The 21976-nt window shown below is 40.8% G+C and overlaps 1 protein-coding gene across 6 annotated transcripts in view; it reads left to right on the forward strand.

Annotated features, from left to right (window-relative positions):
- GFRA1 (GDNF family receptor alpha 1) overlaps positions 1–21976 on the forward strand; it is a 220362-nt gene that overhangs the window by 39606 nt on the left and 158780 nt on the right. The window contains exon 5 of one of the 6 annotated variants that reach the window (XM_008514539.2): positions 21616–21630. The exons of the other annotated variants lie outside the window; for them this stretch is intronic. Coding sequence (XP_008512761.2) covers positions 21616–21630 — 15 coding nt within the window. The remainder of the gene's footprint in view (positions 1–21615; positions 21631–21976) is intronic. 6 annotated transcript variants of the gene reach the window in all.

Below are 21976 nucleotides of genomic sequence, written 5' to 3' on the forward strand. Positions count from 1 at the left end.
TTAATCAAGGCAGCTTTCAGAACAAGAAGCTTTCACCTGGATTCACCTAACATATATACACTGAAAAAAAATACTTTGTATAAATTATATCATGTGAATCCACATTGAGATCCAAATATCTTAGGACTAGTTATCACCATGCTTTATATGATACAAAGGCATATTTGCTGTGGTGGGTACAGATTTATAACTTTGAATTATAACGTTTTAGAGGTAGGTGTGGTTGTAGCTATTATTTAGTTCAACCTCATCATTTAAGACATGAGGGGACTGAGGCTCAGAAAGTTTCAGTAACTTGACTCATGTCACAGAGCCAGCTAGTGAAAAAGCTGGGACTGGAAGTTGAGGCTGTCTGTCAGATTTCACTGGCTTTTGGAATAGCCTTGAGGACGGGTTCTGTGCCTGGTTGTCACCTTCTCTGGGACCCATCTACTGTTGCCAATCCCCATAACCGCTTTAAGGAATTCCCTAAAGCGCAGCTGTGGACATTCTACTTCCCTGCTCTGAAGTCTGCATGGCTCCCCTGGAATGAATTTAAAATGTGTATGTAAGAGTATTTTAAAATAGAAAATAAAGCCCAAACTTGCCTTAGCATCATCTTCAAAGTCTTTTCCAATCTGTAATCTACTCCTGCCCTACTTTCCAGCGTCGTCTAAGAAGTCTAAGATGCTCCATTCGTCCAGAGATGTTCTGTATTTCCGCTTCCCCATGTTTTCCTCTGCTTCTGCTTGGAGTGTACCTCCTCTCTGAAGCTTCCTGAATTAATTACTGGGCTGCTGCTTATTTCTGTAATGCTCTGCTAGCTGATAGCTTTGATGAGGTACTTCTCTTTCCCATATTGTAATTGTGTGTGTGTCCATGCCTGGTTTCTTTAGGAGAGGGTAGGGGCTCCCGGCCTCCTTATGCGCATTGCCTCTGTCTAGTAGTTTCTCAATAAATATTTCTAGAGTTGAAACAGGTCCTGTTTATGTCATCAAGAACTCCTCCCTGAACTAGTTAGAGAAGCTCAATTTCAACTGAGAATCGACATAAAGCAGCCTTTTGGTGTATGTCTTCATTGTGGCACTTTTCCGGTAACTTCTGGGGAACAGATAGTTTCCATCTTGGGAGGTCATGTGGCATAATGGAAGAACTTGGACTTAGGCATGAGAGAGACCTGGTTTTGAATCTGGTTCCTTCATTTACTGTCACTGTGACCTTGAGCAATTTATCAGTCTTAGTTTCCTCATCTCTAAAGTGGAATAATAATACTTATGTGTCAGGGATGCTGGAAAGTTCAAATCAGAAAATACATGTGAAGTGCTTGGAATGGTATAGACACTCAGGAAATGGCAGTAAGAATCATCGTGATGTGTCAGGAATCCTTTTGGTTAGGAACCGTACTGTAGCTGGGTTTGTAAGTCCTCCCTTACCCTACGTGCTGTTTGAAGATGCCCTTTGGGTTGATGAGATGAAACACTGACTGAAACCTCCAGGGAGTTGTCAACTGGGAGGCTGACTCCTCCTTTCGATGGATGGTTGGGTAAAGTACAAAATGACCAAAAGAAGCTCCTTGGAAATCTCAAGTCAAAGACAGAGCCAGGGATTTGCTGCTAGATTTCCAGGGTAATTTAGGGAAACGGCAGCCTCTCAAACCGTGCCAGTGGAGATATGTAACACTGTGGAACCGCGTCCTGTCTCACACAGATAGGTGCATCAGTGAGACCTGCTTAAGATGAACTACCATCTCATCCTTAAGGAAAAAGAAGAGGGAGAAGAACACCCATCAGTCCCTCCAGCCATCCAGTTCCCCGTCATGAGCTGTGCCCCAGCAGTGTCCAGGCACTAACGTATTTGCTTAAAACGCAAATCTGTATTAGGGAGAAGGGCAGTCCTACTGCTGGTTGTCTGTACAGAAGCTTCATAGGTCTATGTTTCAAGCCAGGAGAGGAGTCACCTCCTCACCTTCATGAGTCACTCCAAGTATTTATTCTGCATGGAACACATTATGCCGTAATTAAGGAGGTTTGGGGAGGGTCGAAGTCTTAGGAACCAAACTCTGGGAATCCTACCCTTCCTTTCCCTGATCTCCTTCCACATGAGAAGAGGTCTGTCTAATAGTGTTGTTGGTGCTGAGAAAGCTCCAGATGGACAAGAACTAAGGGCTCTATAGGGCCAGCAAAAGCATACAGAATCGGGACCAGAGCATTGGCTCCTTCTCTATGGCCCAGGGCTTTGATGCAATTTGTACTTGCAGTCCCGTCCTAGACTGGATCATTCCACAGAAATACTTGAGCTTTCTTTTGGACAAAATTGAGTAGTTGGTTAGACTGGCTGTTTTGACTGTGTGATCATTCCACTGGTCACTTGGCCTCATTGCCTGACCATCCCACTGTTTGGTTGTGTATAACCAGTGAATTCGTTTTCTATTGTGCTTAACAAATTGCCCCAAGCTTAGTGGCTTAACCAGTACAAATTTATTCCCTAGTTCCAAAGATCAGAAGTCCAGTATGGATCTTTCTGGGCTAAAATCAAGGTGTCAACAGGGCCATGTTCTTTCTGGACACTCTAAGGGAGAATTCATTTTTTGCCTTTTCCAATTTCTAGAAGCCACCTGCATTTCTTGGCCCATGGCTCCCTTCCTCCATCTTCAAAGTCAGCAAGATACCATCTCTCTGACACTTTTTTTGTTCCAACATCTCTCTAGTGACAGAGTCTCTACTTTTAGAGGTTTATGTGACTAGATTGGGCCCACCCAGAAAATCCACGACAGTCGCCTCATGTCAACATCCTTAATTTAATCACATCTGCAGAGGCCTTTTTGCCATGTATGGTAACATAGTCACAGGCTCCAAGGATTAGAATATGAACATCTCTGGGGGCCATTATTCTGCTCACCATAGCCAGAGACAGAGAAGGGCTGGTGCCCTTGATCATCCATTGGAGCCATCCTGGCTTCCTAGGAGTGCCCAGCTAGGAGATGATTGAGGAACCTTTAAATCTCCTCATCAGAGGCCTCCAGATTTTGGGGGGCCTGCCATGACTTTGCCTTCATAATTCCCTTAACTTTCCGAGTCACACCACTCAGGGCTTTCTAAGGCTGCCAGTTGCTTACTGACGCCAGGCCTGGGAGATAATGGGAGTGGTGGGAGGAGAGTGGAAAATGATGCCTCTGATTACCCAGACCCTGAAACAGTCCATCTAGAAATAGCCATGTTACAGCCAGTTCTTTTGAAACTCTAAGTCAGGTACATTTTGTAACAACTGGTATAATTTGAAGACGTCTTAAGCCACTAACTGGCTCCAGAAGTGAGCTTTGTTCTTTACGGCACACTTTGCCCCAAACACAGGCCCTGTAAAATAACTTGGAAGGCCCTTACTGAGGAACATCTTAGAGAGATTGCGGTATGTTCATCTTTGTTTATGCCCAGCCCTGAGCACGATGCATGGCCTGCCCTAGGTGCTAGATCAAGTGTAGTACGTGGTGTGCTCTTCCATTTATGAGCACATAGAAGAAATGGGTCTAGTGTGACAAGATGCAGAAGTAAGTGCTGTGTTTCCCCCTTCCACCCAGTGTGGGCCCAGAAGAAATGAAGGACCCTGAGATATTTTGTCTCTGCTTCTGTAATGCACAGAATGAAGGCAATTAAGCCAATGAAACTGTCTTCTATTTCAGTTTACTGGAGATTCGGAACAAAAGCAGGTGCAGGAATTTGAGTATCTCATTTGAGGAGGCAAAATTCTAGTTGGTACATCTTTTTTAAAAGGATCACCCTGACCTTCTGTTGCCACAGCATGCAGAGAGGAGTAGTGTTTGTGGAATGAAAGGATGGCTGTAGAGCTCAGTGCTTATTAAGAGCACTAACTTTGGAATTAGACAACCCCATGTTGGGATTGTGGCTGTGTTACTTACCAGCTCTGGCCACGTGACTTCAGCTCAAAACCTCTTAACTCCAGAGAGTGGGGAATGACACTGTCAGTTGACATAGTTCTTTGGGCATCAGCTGAGTAAGGAAGAAGCAAACAGATATGTTGGTAGTGGTCTCAGCTCTGCTGCTCTGTGATAACACCTTTATCACAAGAGTCTGCCACATCTGAGGTCCATTTCTGTTTCCTCTCTTGGGGCACAGAATAACTTTAGATTTTTTATGAAGTTTCAGCAGAGCCAGGAGTTCAGAGCTTGCCTCTGCCTCACGGGCCCTGTTCTCATTGCCCTGGACGTGTGGATCAAAGAGGAACCTGGAGAAGGAGAAGCAAAAAGCTTCCTAAACAATTGAGGGCTCACAAGTGAGGGGTGAAGGGGGAAACCCTCACAGATGACATGCAAAGCCCCTGTTAGATGAAACCCCTTTGAGAAGAAATTTTCTTCCTGTGAATAGGGGTCTATCATCTCAGTCTGAACTTTAATCGTTTTCATAAGGCAGCTCTTTGATCATGAATCTTAAAGAGTTCAGATGAAATTTTCTGGGCCTGCCTTATTTGGGAAACATTTGTGCTTTGTAAAGACTCGGGCACGCCAATATTTAAAAGGCCATGCCGAGCATCTTCAACTCTAGTCCAAGGGACCAATTGGCAGAGGGCAGCAAACAAGGAACCTTTTGTGCCTCCATGATTGCAGAGCAGCAGGCATTTTGTAACTGCTGGGTGGACTTCAAAGTTAATTACCATTTAGAAGTCTGCATAAGATAATCCTCCAAAACACTGGAGATCAGGAAAGTTTCAATGATTTGTTTACACTTAAAAACCTAAGCCAGTACTACCCAATAGAAATAAGAGTGTGAGCTACGTGTGTAATGTAAAATTTCCTAGTGCCACCTTCAAAAAATAAAAAAGTGCAGGTGAAATTAATCTTAACATTTGATTTCACCCAATTTATCTGAAATATCATTTCACCATGTAATTCAATATAGACAATTATTAATGAGCTATTTTACTTTTTTTGGCTGACCGAGGCTTTGAAATCCAGTGTCTGTTTTGTACACATCTCAATTCAGATTCACCACGTTCAAGTGCTCGGTAGCCACACATGGCTGGGTGAGGACTGAAATACCAGGCGGTGATCCCTTGAGAAGGGGGGGCGTTGTCTTCCATCTGCACATAGCTTTTTCAGTGCCCAGTGTGGTACCCAGTACCTGAGTGTCGTTCTTTAGATGTGTTCATAGGATGAAGAGCTGGATGCAGTTATGAGGATGGGCTTGCCCATCTGTGGCCCAGAGAGGCAGAGGTTGACGTTGCTAGTCATTAGAAATGTAGTCACAACTGAGGACTCTATTTTTTCTTCAAACAGCTTTATTGATATGTAAGTCACATACCATACAATTCACCCATTTAAAGTGTGCACGTCAGTGGTTTTTACTATATTCACAGAGTTGTGCATCCATCAGACAATCAATTTTAGGATGTTTTCATTACCCCAGAAGGAAACCTGGCACCTCTTAGCTGTCATCACCTCCCCATCCCCTCATCCCTTCCAGACCTAGGCAACTATTAATCTGTTTTCTGTCTCTAGATGTACCTTTCTGGACATTTCATATAAATAGAACTGAACAATATGTGGTCCCTTGTAATTGGCTTCTTTCACTTAGCATAATATTTTCAAAGTTCATTCATATTGTAGCACGTATTAGTGCTTCATTTCTTTTTATTGCCAAATAAGATCCCATTGTATGGATATGCCACATTTTATTTATAAATTCACCAGTTGATGGACATTTGGATTGTTTCCACTTTTTGGCTATTATGAATAATGCTTCTGTGAACATCTGTGTACAAGTTTTTATGTGAACATGTGTTTTCCTTTCTTTTGAGTATATGCCTAGGAGTGGAATTGCTGGATCATATGGTAAACTCTATATTTAACCATTTGAGGACCTGCCAGACTGTTTTCCAAAGTGGCTACACCATTTTACATTCCCACCAGCAGTGTGTGAGGGTTCCAGTTTCTCCAGATCTTCGCCAACACTTGTTATCTGTCTTTTTGATTATAGCCATCCTGGCGGGTGTGACGTGGTATCTCATTGTGATTTTGATTTGCATTTCCCTGATCTCTAATGATGTTGAGCATCTTTCCATGTGCTTATTGGCTATTTGCATGTCTTCTTTGGAGGAATGTCTATTCAGATTCTTTGCCCATTTTTTAATTTGGTTGTTTGTTTTTTTATGTTTGAGTTGTGATAGTTCTTTATAGAGTCCAGGTTCAAGTGCCTTATCGGATATATGATTTTCACTTATTTTCTATAATTCTGTAGGTTGTCTTTTCACCTTCTTAACGGTACCCTTTGAAGCACAAAATTTTTAATTTTGATTATGTCCAGTTTATCTATTTTTTTTGTTGCTTATACTTTTGATGTCATATTTAAGAAACTATTGCCTACTCCAAAGTCACGAAGATTTATACCTTTTTTTTCCTAAGAATTTTATAGTTTTAGTTCTTTGATCCATTTTGAGTTAATTTTTGTAGGTGGTGTGAGATAAGGGTTCGATTTAATTCTTTTGCACGTAGATGTCCAGTTGTCCCAGCATCGTTAGTTGAAAGATTATTTTTTCTCTATTGAATTGTCTTGTCAAAATTCAATTGGCCATAAATGTGAGAGTTTATTTCTGGACTCTCCATTCTGTTCCATTGATCTATATGTCTATCCTTTATACCCATACCTCATTGTCTTGATTACTGTAGCTTTGTAGTAAGCTTTCAAATCAGAAAGTGTGAGTCCTCCAACTTTGTTCTTTTTCAAGGTTGTTTTAGCTATTTGGTATCCCTTGAGATTCCATACAAATTTTAGGATCAACCTGCCAGTTTTTGGGAAAGAAGTTGGAATTTTGATAGGATTGTGTTGAATCTGTAGATTGGTTTGGGGAGTGTTGCCACTTTAACAAATGAAGTGTTCCGATCCATGAACAGGACTCTGGTCCCAATTTAGTGCCTTTTCTACCCTTCCACAGAGACACATCATTGTACTTTGTGAAACTCTGTAAAAGGACCTCGATCCCTGTCATTTACCTGATAATTCGGAGAATTGTAGATTGTTAGATCTAGGGGGAAAACGAGTAGAGTAGTTAAATCACCTTTGATGAGGCAGAAGAATCAGGTATGTGGGAAATATGTTCAGGAATCGTTACTTAAAATGCACAAATTTAAAGACTCCAATGATGTATTACACACAGAGTGTTTAGTACGATGTGTATCTTTGGCTACCATATATTATTAACATCCAATTCCATGAGCTCATTTTTCCAATATTTCACTATGACAAATTTCAACACAAGTTGAAAGAACTATACATTGAACACCTAAATACCTACAAGCTGAATTTTTCAATTAATATTTTACTATATTTACTTGACCACATCTCTGTCTCTTTCTTCATCTACCTATCCCTCTATCAATTCATGTTATTTTTGATTCCCTTCAAAGTAAGTTACTGGCATTAGTACACTTTATTCCTAAACACTTCAGCATGTATATCATCAATTAGAATTCAATATTTGTTTATATAGTTTACTTACAGTGAAATATACCATTTGTGAGTTTTGACAAATACGTATACTTGTGTTACCTAAATCTTTCTGAAGATACAGAATATTGCTGTCACCCTACAGAATTCCCTTTTTTCCCTTTTTAGTTAGCTTCAACCCCTTCTTCCAACCCCCACCCCCTCCACCGAGGCAACTAATGCTCTGTTTTTTTTTTCACCAGAGATTAATTTACTTGTTCTAGAATTTCATATAAATCAAACCACACAGTATATACTCTTTTGTGTAAGGCCTCTTTCGCTCAGTATAATATTAATAAGATTCCTTTATGTTGTGTTGATGTTACTATTTCTGTTCTTCTATATTGTTGAGTAATATTCTATTGTATGAATGTACTGAAGTTTGTTTATTCATTCTCCTGTTGATGGACACCTGGGATATTTCTAACTGTTATGAACGTTCATGTACAAGTTGTTCTTGTGGATTTATGTTTTCATTTCTCTTCAGTGAATACCTAGGAGCAGAGTTGCTGGATCATGGTATGGGTGTATGTTTAGTATTATAAGAAACTGCTAGACCTTCTCCTGAAGTCATGCCATTTTACACTACCACTAACAATGAAGGAGAGTTTTAGTTGTTATTTATCCTCACCAAAACTTGGTGTTATGAGTCTTTTTAATTTTAGCCATTCTGATGACTATATAGTGATATATCACTGTAGTTTTAATTTACATTTCCCTTATGACTAATGATATTGGACACTTTTATGTGCTTACTGGTCTTTTGTGTATCTTCTTCTATGAAGTGTCTGTTCACATATTTTATCCATTCAAAAAGTTGGGTTGTTTATGTTTTTATTAGTGAGCTTAGTGAGTTAAAGGAGTTCTTTACGTGTTCTGGATACTAGACTTTTGTTATATGTAGGTTTTGTGAGTATTTACTCCTGAAAATTGTTTATAGATTCACTTTCTTTCTTTTGTTTTTTTTGGTGAGGATGATTGTCCCTGAGCTAATGTCTGTTGCCAATCTTCCTTTTATTTTTCTCCCCAAAGCCTCAGTACATAGTTGTATATCCTAGTTGTAGGTCATTCTGGTTCTTCTATGTGGGATGCTGCCACAGCACGGCTTGATGAGTGGTGTGTAGGTCCACACCCAGGATCCAAACCGGTGAACCCTGGGCTGTCAAAGTGGAGCATGTGAACTTAACCACTCACCTATGGGGCCAGCCCCCTATGGATTCATTTTCTTAATGGAATTCTTTATTGAGAAAAAGTTTTAAATTTTGATGAAATTTAACTTATTTTTTTTCTTCTATTGCTCTTAGTTTACTGGCTAAGAAATCTTTACCTGTTCCTAAGTCACCAGGATATTTTCTTATGATTTTTCTAGAAGTGCTATAGTTTGAGCATTTATCAAAACCTTTTATTTGTCTCTTTCTCTATTTATCATTTATCTATGACTTATCATGAGTTAATTTTGTGTATGGTGTGAGGTAGGGCTCCAAGTTTGTTTTTCTCTATGTGGATGTTCCATTATCATTTGTTGAAGAGACTTGCCTCTCCCCACTGGCTTGTGTTTGCTCTTTTGTCAAAAATCAATGACTGTAAGGGGCTGGCCCCATGGCCGAGTGGTTAAGTTTGTGTGCTCCGCTGCAGGCAGCCGAGTGTTTCATCTGTTCGAATCCTGGGTGCGGACATGGCACTGCTCGTCGAGCCACACGGAGGCGGCATCCCACATACCACAACTAGAGGGACCCAAAACTAAGAATATACAACTGTGTACCAGGGTGCTTTGAGGAGAAAAAGGAAAAAAAATAAAATCTTAAAAAAAAACATCAATGACTGTAAGATCACAGGTCCACTTTTGGGCTTTCTGTTCTGCTCCACTGATCTACTTTTCTGTACTTACGCCAATAATACTCTGTCTTGATCACTGTAGCTTTATTGTCTTTCTTGAAGTCAGGTAGCATCAGTCCTCCAAATTTTCTCTTCTTTTTTCAAGATTACTTTGGATATTCTAGATTCTTTTTTTATAAATTTTAGATTTGGCTTATCATTTCCTACAAAACATCTGGTGGAATTGTTATTGTGATTGTGTTCAATCTCTAGATCAACTTGGGAGAGCCAATATCTTAACAATATTGAGTCTTCCAGTCTGTGAATACAGCATATACCTCCATCTGTTTAGGTCTTCATCAGTTTCCCATGAGCTCATTTTATTTTTTCTGACTCACTTGTCCTGTTGCTCCCTTTTCTCTCGTTTCCACCTTTTGAGTCCTACAGTGCAGTGGTGACAAGGGAGTGCCCTACAGTCAGATTGCCTGTGAGATCTTGGGCAAATTACCTTATTAGTAAATTGAAGATGAGAATGATATTTACCTCATAGCGTGTGAGGGAGCATTATATGAAATATTTAGGTAAAGCCCTTAAAAATGAGGGCTCACTAAATGTTGGCTTTATTTAGGACTGCTCTTCGTGATCCAGCTCAGACTGGACGTGGTCTGTGAAGCCTGCTTAGTTTCCCATCTCTGGAATTGCTCTCTTCCTCACTGTACTGTTTTCTTCTTTAGCAATTTAGCACTATTGCCTTGAGTATGTCTGACTCTCCTCTTTACTATAAGCTTTTTGACTGTTGGGTCAGGATTTTAGCTTGCTTTGGATCCATTACTTGCTCATTATCATGCATCAGCTCCAGTGGACAGTAAAAAGTATCAGAAATGTTCAGTTTATTTTATCTGAGCGCGAGCACGTCCACTATCTTATTTTTTCCTTGAAGAAGTAGTGAAGACAGGCTTTATCCTCAATTGTAGATGAAGAAACTGAGGTGCCCCAAGAGAGACTAAGCCACTGGCCATAACCAGTTAGGGACAGAGGTAGAACTAGAACCCAGCTCTCTGGACTTGAAAAATAATAACCATGATGCTTTAAAAAATATATGTGTAAAAGCGTAAAGCATGACTAAAATTTCTCAACCTCTATAAGATGCTGGAATCCTTTTTTTCAGTGCAAGCCAGTGGCACAAATGCTTCATGAAACTGACATTTACATTTCACAACTGTATTGAGCCAGTGAATGATATCATACAGATTTGAAAGATTCTTGGACTGCCAAATGAACGTCCCCTTCTTTTCTTGAAAAGGTGCTCAGTAGGCTATGATCTGTGGTAACCACATTTACTGTTTGCTGACTCTTCTTCACAGGGATGAAAATTTGCACTGCAGAGGTTGGTTGTAAAGTGTCCTCAGCTCCCTCGGTACTCCGCCTTTTGCAAATGCCCGCTTCACTGTAGAAGAGCCCAGCCCAGTGTGTGGTCCCTGCCATACACAGCCATGACGCAGGATGATGGAGAGAGAGGAGCCGGGTTAGCTACCGAGCCTGGGAGTAGGTGACTTTTAAAAATATTCTGCCTTCCAGAAGAAAGACCTGTGCTCTGAAAGATTCACAAAGTACCTGTAGTTCACATTTAATTACTTGCTCCTAACTACCTTTGAAAAATACTAGCACTTATGTGATATAGATTGTGGAGTAATACTTCTAGGGTTTAATGTTCGTTCATGCGATAAACATTGATCCTGCTTCCAAAGGAACAAATATGACTAGGAGAGAATGAATACTCCATTGCTAGAGGTGTTCTCTCATATCTTTTCCCTGGGCTGCATCATTTCACGCTGGAGACTGGTGGGCATGGGGAGTAGACTCTGGGATATTTCACTGGACTCCTCTGATTTTTTGGTTTTAGAAGCCATGCAAGTACATTTTATTTATCATGACAAGCATAGTTGCCAGGGTGCCAAAGAACTGTGTTGATCTTAATGATATCCTGAAACTTAATTTCCCACAGGTCTCTGTCCAAATTGCCTGCTTCCATTAATTGCCTTCTTTGTGCCAGGCACTGTGTTAAGTCTTTACGAGCTTGATATCCTTTAATCCTCACAACAGCCTCTGTAACTCCAAGTGTATCAGATGGAGATGCTGAGCCTCAGAGAGGGCATCTAACTTTGCCAGTGGCTGAGCCAGGATCAAAACTCAAGCTCTCTTGACTCCAGAGCCCGCATGTGTATTGCCTGCACTGGGTTACCTCTTACCCTGGGCCTTTCCCTCCCACAGCCTCTCATACCCTCCTTTTCATGAATCCTAGTGGGATGACAGCTGGATCAAGGGCAGCTGCACGGATTTTTGTAGCTCTGTCATGTGTCCTTGTATTGTATTGTTCTCTCTTTCCTTATCCTCTTCCCGGAATGCTCATTTTTCATCCAGCTCTACAGTCTTTCCCCATGTCCTTACTTACCTTAGCTGTTGCCATGAACCTACTGAGATAGTTGCATTTTTTCAAAAAGAAAATTTGTAATATTTTTAAAAAGTAAAGGAATGTCTAGGTGCTTTCTGCATTTGGACCCAAAATCCACAGATAATATAGGTACAGAAAAAGTGTGGTTGGAGTTCTAAAAATACAGGGAGTATGATATTAAAAATATTATGGGTATGGCTTGAGTTAACTCTCTGGGGTGTTTTGGAAGGAAGGAGGCATTTTTGCTTGATTATCCTTCCACACATCCATCTACTGGGCATTCATTGAGAGACAGTGTAGCATAGTGGTAAAGAGTTTGGGCTTTGAAGCCAAACTAATTGGGCTGAATCCACGATCACTTGCTTCCCTGTGACCTTCAGCAACTTAAGTTAACCTCTCTGGGCCTCTGTCTCCTTATCTGTGAAATGAGGATAATAAGGACAGCTACCTCTTAGGCAGTCTATGTAAAGTACTCAAAATAGTGCCTGATACAGGAAAAGCTCTGAAAACATTAGTTATTATTAATATTAATATGTGCCTACTATGCTCTAATATTCTGCCCTGGACTTTGGGACTACAATGGAGAAAACATCCCTGGCATCGGGGTGCTTTCAGCTTAGCTGGAGAGAAAGAGAGAGAGAAAATGACAAGTGTATATTAGTGCAAGTAATTTGGGAGCATATAGCAGAGGGTCCTAGTGGAAGACCCTGGTCACATTCATTATAGAACTCTAGAACTGGAAGAGATTGCAGAGGTTTTTGGGTCAAACCCCCTCTGGAACCCAGAGTGCTTAAATGGTTGTTCTCTGTTTATTCAGGGGATTTATCATAGGGCCAGGCCAGATCCTGTGCTTCTGAAACTCAAGTCAGGCCAGAGTGTATCATGTGGCCAAACCTCCTCCTTGAAGACTTGGGCCAATTTGCTGAAATGTATTTACTCACAAATTGTTCCAATTAGCAATGCTTGATGTTGGGGGCAGTTTCTCCAAACTCAGATTTTAATTGTCTCTGGCTCCTGGGAGTTCTTCTGATAGAATCTGTGCCAAGCCATCAGAATAATGATGATAGCCATTGTCTTACATTTAATGTAAAGTTGTCCATCCTGGTAATGATCACCTGGCAAAGAGAGCTTCATTCTGCAGGACGTTTGTAAATATTTAGGAGACTGGGTAACCCCATCTGATTAAAACCAGGATCTCACAGACCTACCTGAGGAATCCATACGTGATAAAACTAATCAGTTGACTTGGAAATGGAGATGGAAGAGCATCTTTCAGGAAGTGCATGTTGGGGGTGGGGGCGCAGATAGAAACTGATTCAAGAAGGCACTGTAACCTTAAAGGTTTCAGATGATTTATAATTTATCTGTAATGGGAAAAACACTTTACTACCGAGACACTATCTTGGGATAAGTTTGAAATCACTAGCCGTATTATGGATGTGTTTGTGGATGTATGTGAATTGCGAGGAATGAAATTTTTTTTCTGTGAATGTAATTTAGCGTGGATAAGATGACTAATAAGCTATATGCAGTAAGAACCCATTTAATATAGTGTGTGTAACTTTAAACTTAAAACCGTCATGTTGTAGAACTGGAAGGGACCTTAGAGATCATCTAGCACAAATCAGTTTTTGGATGGAGGAACTGAGTCCCAGAGAAGGCGAGTGGCTTTGCCTGCAGTGTGAACTAGAATCCAGATATTATTGGATTATTGGATTTGGAGACTTTTTAGAACATAAGTTTTGATATCCACAGCCTTACTTTTAGTATTTTACCACTAGTGGTTTTATGTCATTGCTAACCAGAGCCATAATCTGATTTCTTCTGGAAGATGGACCAACTCTTCAGGCCTTTGCATATGTGGCTGCTTAATAAAAATACTTTCTGTGACTCCTAATTGATACTCAATTGCATAAGTTTAGGGAAATTAGAACAATATTATTTGTCAACTGCTTCTTTTGTTTGAGCTATTAATGTGGTTTCTTGTGATTTCTCAGTTAGCTGATTTAAAAGAATTCAGAGAAAGTCGTGTATGTTGTTCTTTTCAAAGAAAAGTACTGGTTTCTAGAGGGATTGAGTTTAATGTAGTTTCATATCATTGAGGTTTTAATAATGCAGTCTGAAGTATTTGTATATGAATTCATTAAGCCCAGATTAGTCTTATTATAATTACTCAAAAAGTAATTCAATTTAAGAGAAAACATTTTAAATGGATATAAAATACACTGTTAGCTGGGAAGCCATACTGTTCTACTTTATCAGCTCCATAAAGTACTAGCAGATTTGAACATAACTTTCACAGTATACAGAATGCAATCATAAAAAGTATTATTCCTAAATCTATTTTTTTTATGTTCTTTCAGTAGTTAAGAGCTTTATCCCTCTGTGCTAGGAATGAGATATGCTAGGGATAGAATGTCATAAAAATGTTAGGGACTTACTAGCTTGTGTCCATTGCACTGCCTTCCCAAGTCACTGTAGGGTAATGGGTTACAAGCACGTGGCTAAGATTGATGTTGATAGCACATGCCATAGAAAATGTAGCAGGAAGATACTTCAGGGCTTTAAAAAAATTTTTTCTTACTCACAAATAAAAGACATTTACGTGTGCCTTCAGAGATACAACAATGACAGGCAAAGTGTTGGTCTTCATTTCGAACATGATAAAAGGTGAGAGGAGGCCAGGAGCAAGGAAAATGATAAAACTTTCCACAGTCCGCATAAAAAATGAAACAAAAGGAAAAGGAGCGAGAGATACAAGGCCTACGCACATTAAAGAGCGGGTTAGTTTTTGGCATCAAGGGCTAGAGTTTGAGTGAGGCCTTCCGGTTCGTCCTTAATAACCAAGACTCACCAGGGTCTGTTCAGTTTGAGCTGCCTGAATGTGCCTGGGAGAAGCAGGAGGGGCATGGATATTGGCTGTGTGGCCACATGGCTGCCCGAGCTGTCTGGCTTTGGAGACACAGAAAACTAATCATAGCCCCTATGTGGTGCCATTGAGGCCAAGCAGTGGCTCTGGAGGAGCCCTTGACTCTGGCTGTGCTCCAGGAGAGCACAGACCCACACCTGGACAGGAAGGGGCTCCACTTAAATGGTTTGTTGTGTTCCAACTTTAACAGATTTATTTAATAAAGCAGCAGAACCTTTTTCTCAGGCAAATTCTTCACAGAACCCCAGTGTACTGAGCAGAGTGGTTCTCAATTCACTTGTCCCCATGCACTCTCTCTCTCTCTTTTGAACCCTTGGCCTCCAGGGAGCATGGCTTGAAACACTGATCAAAGCCAATGGCAGGGCTGGGTGAGCCCCTTCCTTGGTAACCTTGAGAAATAATGATGGATCCAAAGGGGAGAGGCTGTGTCAGAGGGGCGAGTGGTGCTGAAAATAAAGGACAGGCCCTGGGTTTCTGGAACTTTTGGGTTCTAATCACAACTCCTTGGATCATTGGTGTTTGAAGATAGGATGTCATTGGACCTCTGATCTCAAAGATTAAAAATAATTCATTCATAAGGTCATATTTGAGAATTGCTTTGGAGTTTCTTAATGGCACATAGCTACATGATGACAAGAAGGAATTAAAACGATCATTTTATTTTAATGGATTTTCCTCTTGTGATACTTTTACAGTCCTATAAAAGTCACAAAGCTTTGTCAAATAGTAGGCAATCAGTAAAATGTTTGTTGACTAATCATGTTACAATTTATAGAAGTCTTTCTGAGTACCACTCCTTTTGCACCCTTATATGTATTACTTCATTTAACCTCCATAGCAATTTATAAGGTAACACAATAATTGGCAATTATTATCATCTGCATGTTGCTGCTGAGAAAAACAAGGCTTGGGGAGGTTGAGTAATGTGACCAAGATCACACAGCCAGAGACGTGGGACCAGCTCTGACTTCAAGACCTGAGCTCTTTGCTGCCCTGTTCTATTGCTTACTATCCTAATAACATTAACTTTTGCTTGTTGAACATGTACTCTAAACAAGCTACCATGTGCTAAGGATTTTACATACATGATCTGAGCTGTCTTCATGAATTCTGAAACATGTTTTATTTTCCCCCTTTACAAATGAAGAAACTGAGACTCTGAGGGGCTAAATAGCTAGCCCAATATGGCTATGGCTAGGATGGTGGTTTAACAAGGCTTTGAACCTGGTGTTATTTGACTCGAAAGTCCATGTGCTCTATGCTGATTAAATTCTCCGACTTGATCCTCGTGATATCCCTGTGATATGGAAAAGCTTCTTTCTACCATCCCCTTTTTATGGATGAGAACATAGGCTACAAGAGGTTGAGTGACCACTCCTGGTTTCCACCTGGTGAGGGCCTGGGACCCAATCCTAGGTCATTGGGATCCAGTGGCCACAATCGTGGTGACACGGCAGTGAAACATATTTGGGAGAGAAGGAGTTAACCCTGCCCTCCTTGGGAAGCCCACCTGCCATTTTTGGACCTATGCTTTGTCAATTTGAAGCTGAACTAGTCTGGAGTGCTGGTATTCCTTGAGAGGGGAGGCATTTGTGGGCCCCACTTTTCAACACAAAAAAGAAAGATTTACTTCATTCACAGAGATTTGGAGAAGTACACAGACTGAATTCAAGTTACTCTTCATATTCATACATAGAGCTTGCTGGTTTTTGAAATTTGGTGTGGGGGCAGCTCTGCTGATCATGAAATTGACTTCAGTTAATGGTGAACCTGACCCCATTCAAGGAAGCAGCGTTCATTGCATCTGTTCCCTCCATCCCTTCCTTTGCCCCTGGTTAGTTGGGTCCCAGTAAAATTTCCAGTCCTTTGCTGTAAAAGCACTTGTACTTGAAAGGAGAATTTTCTTTCTGTAGCTCAAACCACAGGAGGACTCACAAGACAGCTGTCTCCCCAGGTGTCACTTCTTAAATGGAGTTAAGTGCATGCATTTTCAAGAAACTAAACTCCCTTCATATATAATTTAACCTAGAAAAGAAAGCAAAATTGAGAGAGTAGTGTGATTACATTGTTTGAGAACTAGTAACTTTACCTCCCCTAGTCTTATGGAAGTCATGCACACTTTCACTGTTTGGCGTATCTTTAATGCTATGGGGTGTGGACTAAGTGTGATATTGTAATAATAGTGAGAGTTTCTCTAACCATAGCTGGGGACTGTGGATTGAAATAGTAAATTATGCCCAGCAGACTGAATGAGCAATAAGACTGCCATCCAGTTCTCCTCATAAAACAAAGTAATAGATAAATAAAGGAGAGCCAACTCACTTAACCTGTGTGGCTCTGTGGGCTGCTAATTATTAACCCAGGCGCAAGAGAGGGCTTCACCCAGAATGTAGTTAAATGATTTTTAATAGAGGTAAACACTAGCCGTGTGGATGAGTAGCACTCAAGAAAGTTTTTAATCAGCAACGTTTAGCAATCACCCAGCCTAATTGCCATAACTTATTAATAATAATAAATAATCTAGTCTTTTTATGGCCCCTGTCTCTGGAGGACTCAGTGCATTAAAGATCTCTGGGGTGTGAATCTCTCAGTAGCAATGTGGGAGAAGGACAAGTATTCTTGATGCTCACTCCTAATGGAAGAAACTGGACATTGAGGCTAAGAAAGGCAAATCTGAGTTCCTTCTTTCTTATTTTCTTCTTGCCACATCTGAATCACCAACCACACATGCCGTTTCATCTATCTATAGGACCAGAATGGCTCCAGGGGGTGGGAGTGAAGCCAGAGAATAGGCTTTCTTTGTTCCTGTGAATGACTGGGGTTGAGCTTTTCTCCCTTGGGAAGTGAGTATGAGCAGAGCTTTGTCTGAAGGAGTTCATTTCCTCTGCACAAGTGTCGCTGGCGTCCTTTGGGCTCAACCTGACTGTGGCTAGGGTGGGCAGTGGAAACTCCCAAATTGTGTGATTTCCAGTTCCTGGGAGAGCAGAAAAAATGGCACTGAGTCTTACTCTCAGGGTGATTCTCCACAGCAGCTGATGGGAAAATGTTTGCGTGAATTATCAAACTTAACCTCCCCAACACCATGATGTGGGTATTAAAACATCCCCAGGTCAGCAGCGAGGCAACTCAAGCTCAGAGAGTGCATGTGGTTGACTCCCAAATAATTCTTAGTGGTTGGTTGGGCTGAAAGGAAAATATCACGCATGAATTTGAAGCCCTTTGATTCTTATAAGTAACAAGTCCCTATGGTTTGGGAGTTGGGGTGGTGGACGTGAACAGGAGAGTAGAAGATGGTAAGAGTATTTCTATGGCTAATATTCCCTGAGGTCCACAATTTTGGGGGAGTAAAATGTAGCCAGACAGCATGGAATCTACCTTTTTCTCACTTGTTTTCCATTTTTCTGTCCATAAATCATCTGAGCCTGAGCTGGAATGACTTTTTCAGTCTGGAAAAGTGAAATTTTAAAGAAAGTACCCAAGGCGTTATTATACAGAGCAAAGAGCTAAATAATGCTAAGAACAGAATTATTTATGCCATAGACTAAAAAAGACATAAATTGAGTGTAAATTACAAGATAACTCCTGTGCAAAATTGTTGCAATATTTATGCTAGTGTTTATTAAAATTTACGTTTGAATAAAAATGTGCAAAATGTAAATGAAGCTGAAGAGGCTTTAAAAAAATCTAGAGTAGCTTATACAAAAATCACGAGAGTCTTTTGGAATAGAAACTATGCATAGTACTCTATGCAGATTTGTCTGCTAAAGCGTGAAATATACATTGGAATTGGGAGGAATAAGGTCAATAATTCCCTGCCCGAATTTCGTGCCTCCCTGCTCACTGATACTTTCCAGTGATTCAAATGAGTACTGAATTTCGAAGGAAGTGCTCCCTGACAAAAGCCTTGGAGAGCAGGTTGAGGATTCTGGACGGATGTCGAGACTGGATCGGTGTTTGAAAGACTAATCTTATTTCACTGATGTTTTCAAGGTTGGAAATTTTTGTCTGTATTCATTAGAGGAGGATGATAAATCTCTAATTTGTACTTTGCTAATAATAGGGATGAGCTTTTGCGCTTCATTAAGGTTAAAGGAATCTCATGTAGTCCTTGCTCAGCCATTAAAGCCGTGTGTGACCTTGGGAAAACTCTCTTATTTCTATGGGACTCAGTTTCCTCATCTGGACAATGAGGGGGTTGGACCAGATGAGTACTGAGACAGGCAGCTCTTTTTCCCTCTCTCCTGTGTGGGAGCATACCATGCCAGACAGTCAGGACCCCCAAAGGCGGTCAGGACACATAGCACTTGTCCTTAGGAGCTCATGGTCTACGTAAATAACTAATTATAATATGAGCTATAATTGCAACGTGCACAAGTTCCTCTAGGAGCACAGAGGCAGAAACAGTGACTTCTCTCTCAGTGGAGATAGGCTCTGAGAAACTTCCCACTGGCTGTGACATTTGAAGGCTGAGGAGGAGGACTCCTCCAGGTGTGTAGGCTGGTCAGAGGGTGGGTGGTTCAGACTGTGTGTTCCAGGCAGCAAATGCATGGGAAAGTGGTATATTCAGGGAGCTGCACATGGTCCTTCTCTCAGTCTCTGGACAGTGTCTGACACTGCCGTGTCAGAATTTGTACTAAGGATGAATTACTGAGAATGGAGTTAAAGTTGTCCTGTAATGGTACCAATATGGCCCATGTACATTCCAGTTGGCTTTTATAAGTCTGAGAGAAAGGGTAGTGTTTTAGCTAACTGCCTGGGAATTGTGAGCTTGCAATCTGCCTTACCTGGGCCACCTCCACTGGCCTGGGTGTGCCCTTGGGAGCATGTGTGTATTGCATGTGAATGACATCCCTCATGGGGGTCACATGTGCGCTAGTGGGATGAACACTGCCCCCACAGGCATTCTCTCCTTGTGGTCTGTTTCACCCACCGGGTGCGTGTTTCACCCACACCATTCTTGGGCTCTCGGCTCTTTGTGACCTTCTCGGATCTGATGTTTTAGTTGATGACTGACAACAAATTTAGATGTTGATGATATAGTTCTTATTTAGTTTTTAAGATGAAAATAACTTGTCTTAAAATTCAGATTATAAAGGTAAGTCATGTTCATTTAAATTTAATAAAGAAAGGCATACATAAGTTTAAAAAAAAAGAACCCAGGTTCCATCACCTGAAGATAAACATTTTGTGACGACCATCACAGATCGCACTTCACATAGACATACGCGCACAAGCAGTGGCTCAGGATACATGTTCCATGTTGCTGTCTGATTTTTTTCATTCAAAAGTAATCAAAGTCTATAAATAACCATTTTAAATGGCTGCACCATAATCCATTTGGTTAGATTATTTTTGGTTTGATTCCCTATTGACAAACAAATAAGCAATATCCGTTTTTTTGCCATTGTAAACAATGCTGTGATGAAGACCCTTGTAGACTTCTTTTGTACCTTTACTGATTTCATTAGATTAAATTCCGGAAAGTGGTATTGTTAGGTCAAGGAATGTATATTTAACATTTCTTTACATGTTGTCAAATTGCCTTCTAGAAGTTTTGTACCTTTTAAAACCCCACCAGCAGGGCAGGAACTGGCTCATATTTGGGTATTGCTGTCTGTATTCCTGCCAGCAATATCTTCCCTCTTTAAGTTACTGAATGAGAAAGGATGAGCAGATAAGAATACTTTTGGAGCCATTGGGAGATAGTAGAAGCAGGGCGAGCCAGTGTGCACATGATGGGTGTCAAAAAGTACCTGGTTTATGCACATATGCTCACCAAAAGAGATATACAAGAATATTCATCACAATTGTTAATTGCCAAATACTGAAAAAAATCCAAATATCCAGAACATTAAAATAGAGAAATAAATTATGATGTAATCACACAGTAGAATACTATACAGCAGTGAGAATGAATGATCTACTGCATGCTACAGCATGGATGACTCCCACAATCACTGTGGAGCAAAGAAGGCAGACAGAAAACATTCAAACTGTATCAGTCCATTTATATAAAGCCCAGAAACATGCAAGACAAATGTAAGGTGTTAGAAGTCATGCTGGTGGTTCCCCTCAGGCGGGTGTTAGTGACAGCTACTTCATTTATGCTCTTTGCTATATGTGTGTTTCCCGGTACCAGACAGTGCTTGGCATACAATAACCTCTCAAATATTTGTTGAAAAAATTTTTTTTCACCTTTTAATAGACTTTGACCTGGGATTTGTTATGAAGTCATGATGTTATTAGTTGGGAGTTATGATGTGGAGAATTCATACAAATGTTTTGTTTCTGTGATTTAAATATGGCATTTTAGTCTGTTCACAGGCCTTTCCTCTGTTTTACTTCTTGTGTGTCATTGTTGCTTTTGTTGTCATTTATAAACCTGTCAGGCAACTTAGCGGTGGGTAAGAAGATGCTTTTTGAAATCAGGCAGACTTGGGTTCAATCCTGAGCCCGTTGCTAGTAATCCTTCCTCTGTGGCCTTGGATAAGTTACTTACCCTTCCAGAGCCTCAGTTTCCCTATCTACAAAGCGAGGATGATAATACAACCTACTTTATAGGGTTGTTGTAAAAGTAATATTATTAATATTGATAATAGCTACCAAATTTTGTATGTTTATTATGTGCTGGGCACTGATCTAAGCTCTTAAAGCGTAGGGAGTAATTTATTTCATCTTCCCAATACTCCTATCTGTTTATGGTTTAGGGAACTGTAAGGCACAGAATTAGTAAGTGTTGAGTCAGGATTTAAACCCAGGCAGTTCATTCCAGAGTCTGAGCTCTTTAACCACTGCCTTCTCCGGGTTAAAGGAAATATTGTATGAAGTGCTTGGCAAAGTCAGCATATGTTAGCTATGACTACCATCATTGTCATTTTCAGCATCTTTACTAATATATTTTTCTCTTCTCTCTCCCCTCCCCCTCCATTATTCCTCACTCCTGGCAGATATTTTGCAGCAAGGTAAGCTCACTGTCTGCTTCCTGCTTTTCCATTGGCTGTGCCCTTTTGGGAATAAGAGTGGGGTCAGTGTGCAGAGTTGTGGGACTTTGCATTCTCTGTGGACATGTTTTGGGGGCTTTAGGAGGCTTCATGGAGACGGTGGCCTGAGGTGGCCTGAACACCGTCATCTTCCCTGGGCCTCTGCTGTCCAGCCTCTGCTTCTTCCTCTGGACCATGTTGTGGGTAGAGTGGAGAACTGGACATTTGGGGCAGGGACACTGGGGAGGAGTTCAAGGCTAGGCCCTGTCAGGGGCAGGCATGCTGTAGGACTTGTGAGACCGGAGAGGAGCAGGTGTCTCTGGAGGGG

This window comes from Equus przewalskii, chromosome 1, assembly GCF_037783145.1.
Source record: "Equus przewalskii isolate Varuska chromosome 1, EquPr2, whole genome shotgun sequence".
NCBI classification, from domain to species: domain Eukaryota; kingdom Metazoa; phylum Chordata; class Mammalia; order Perissodactyla; family Equidae; genus Equus; species Equus przewalskii.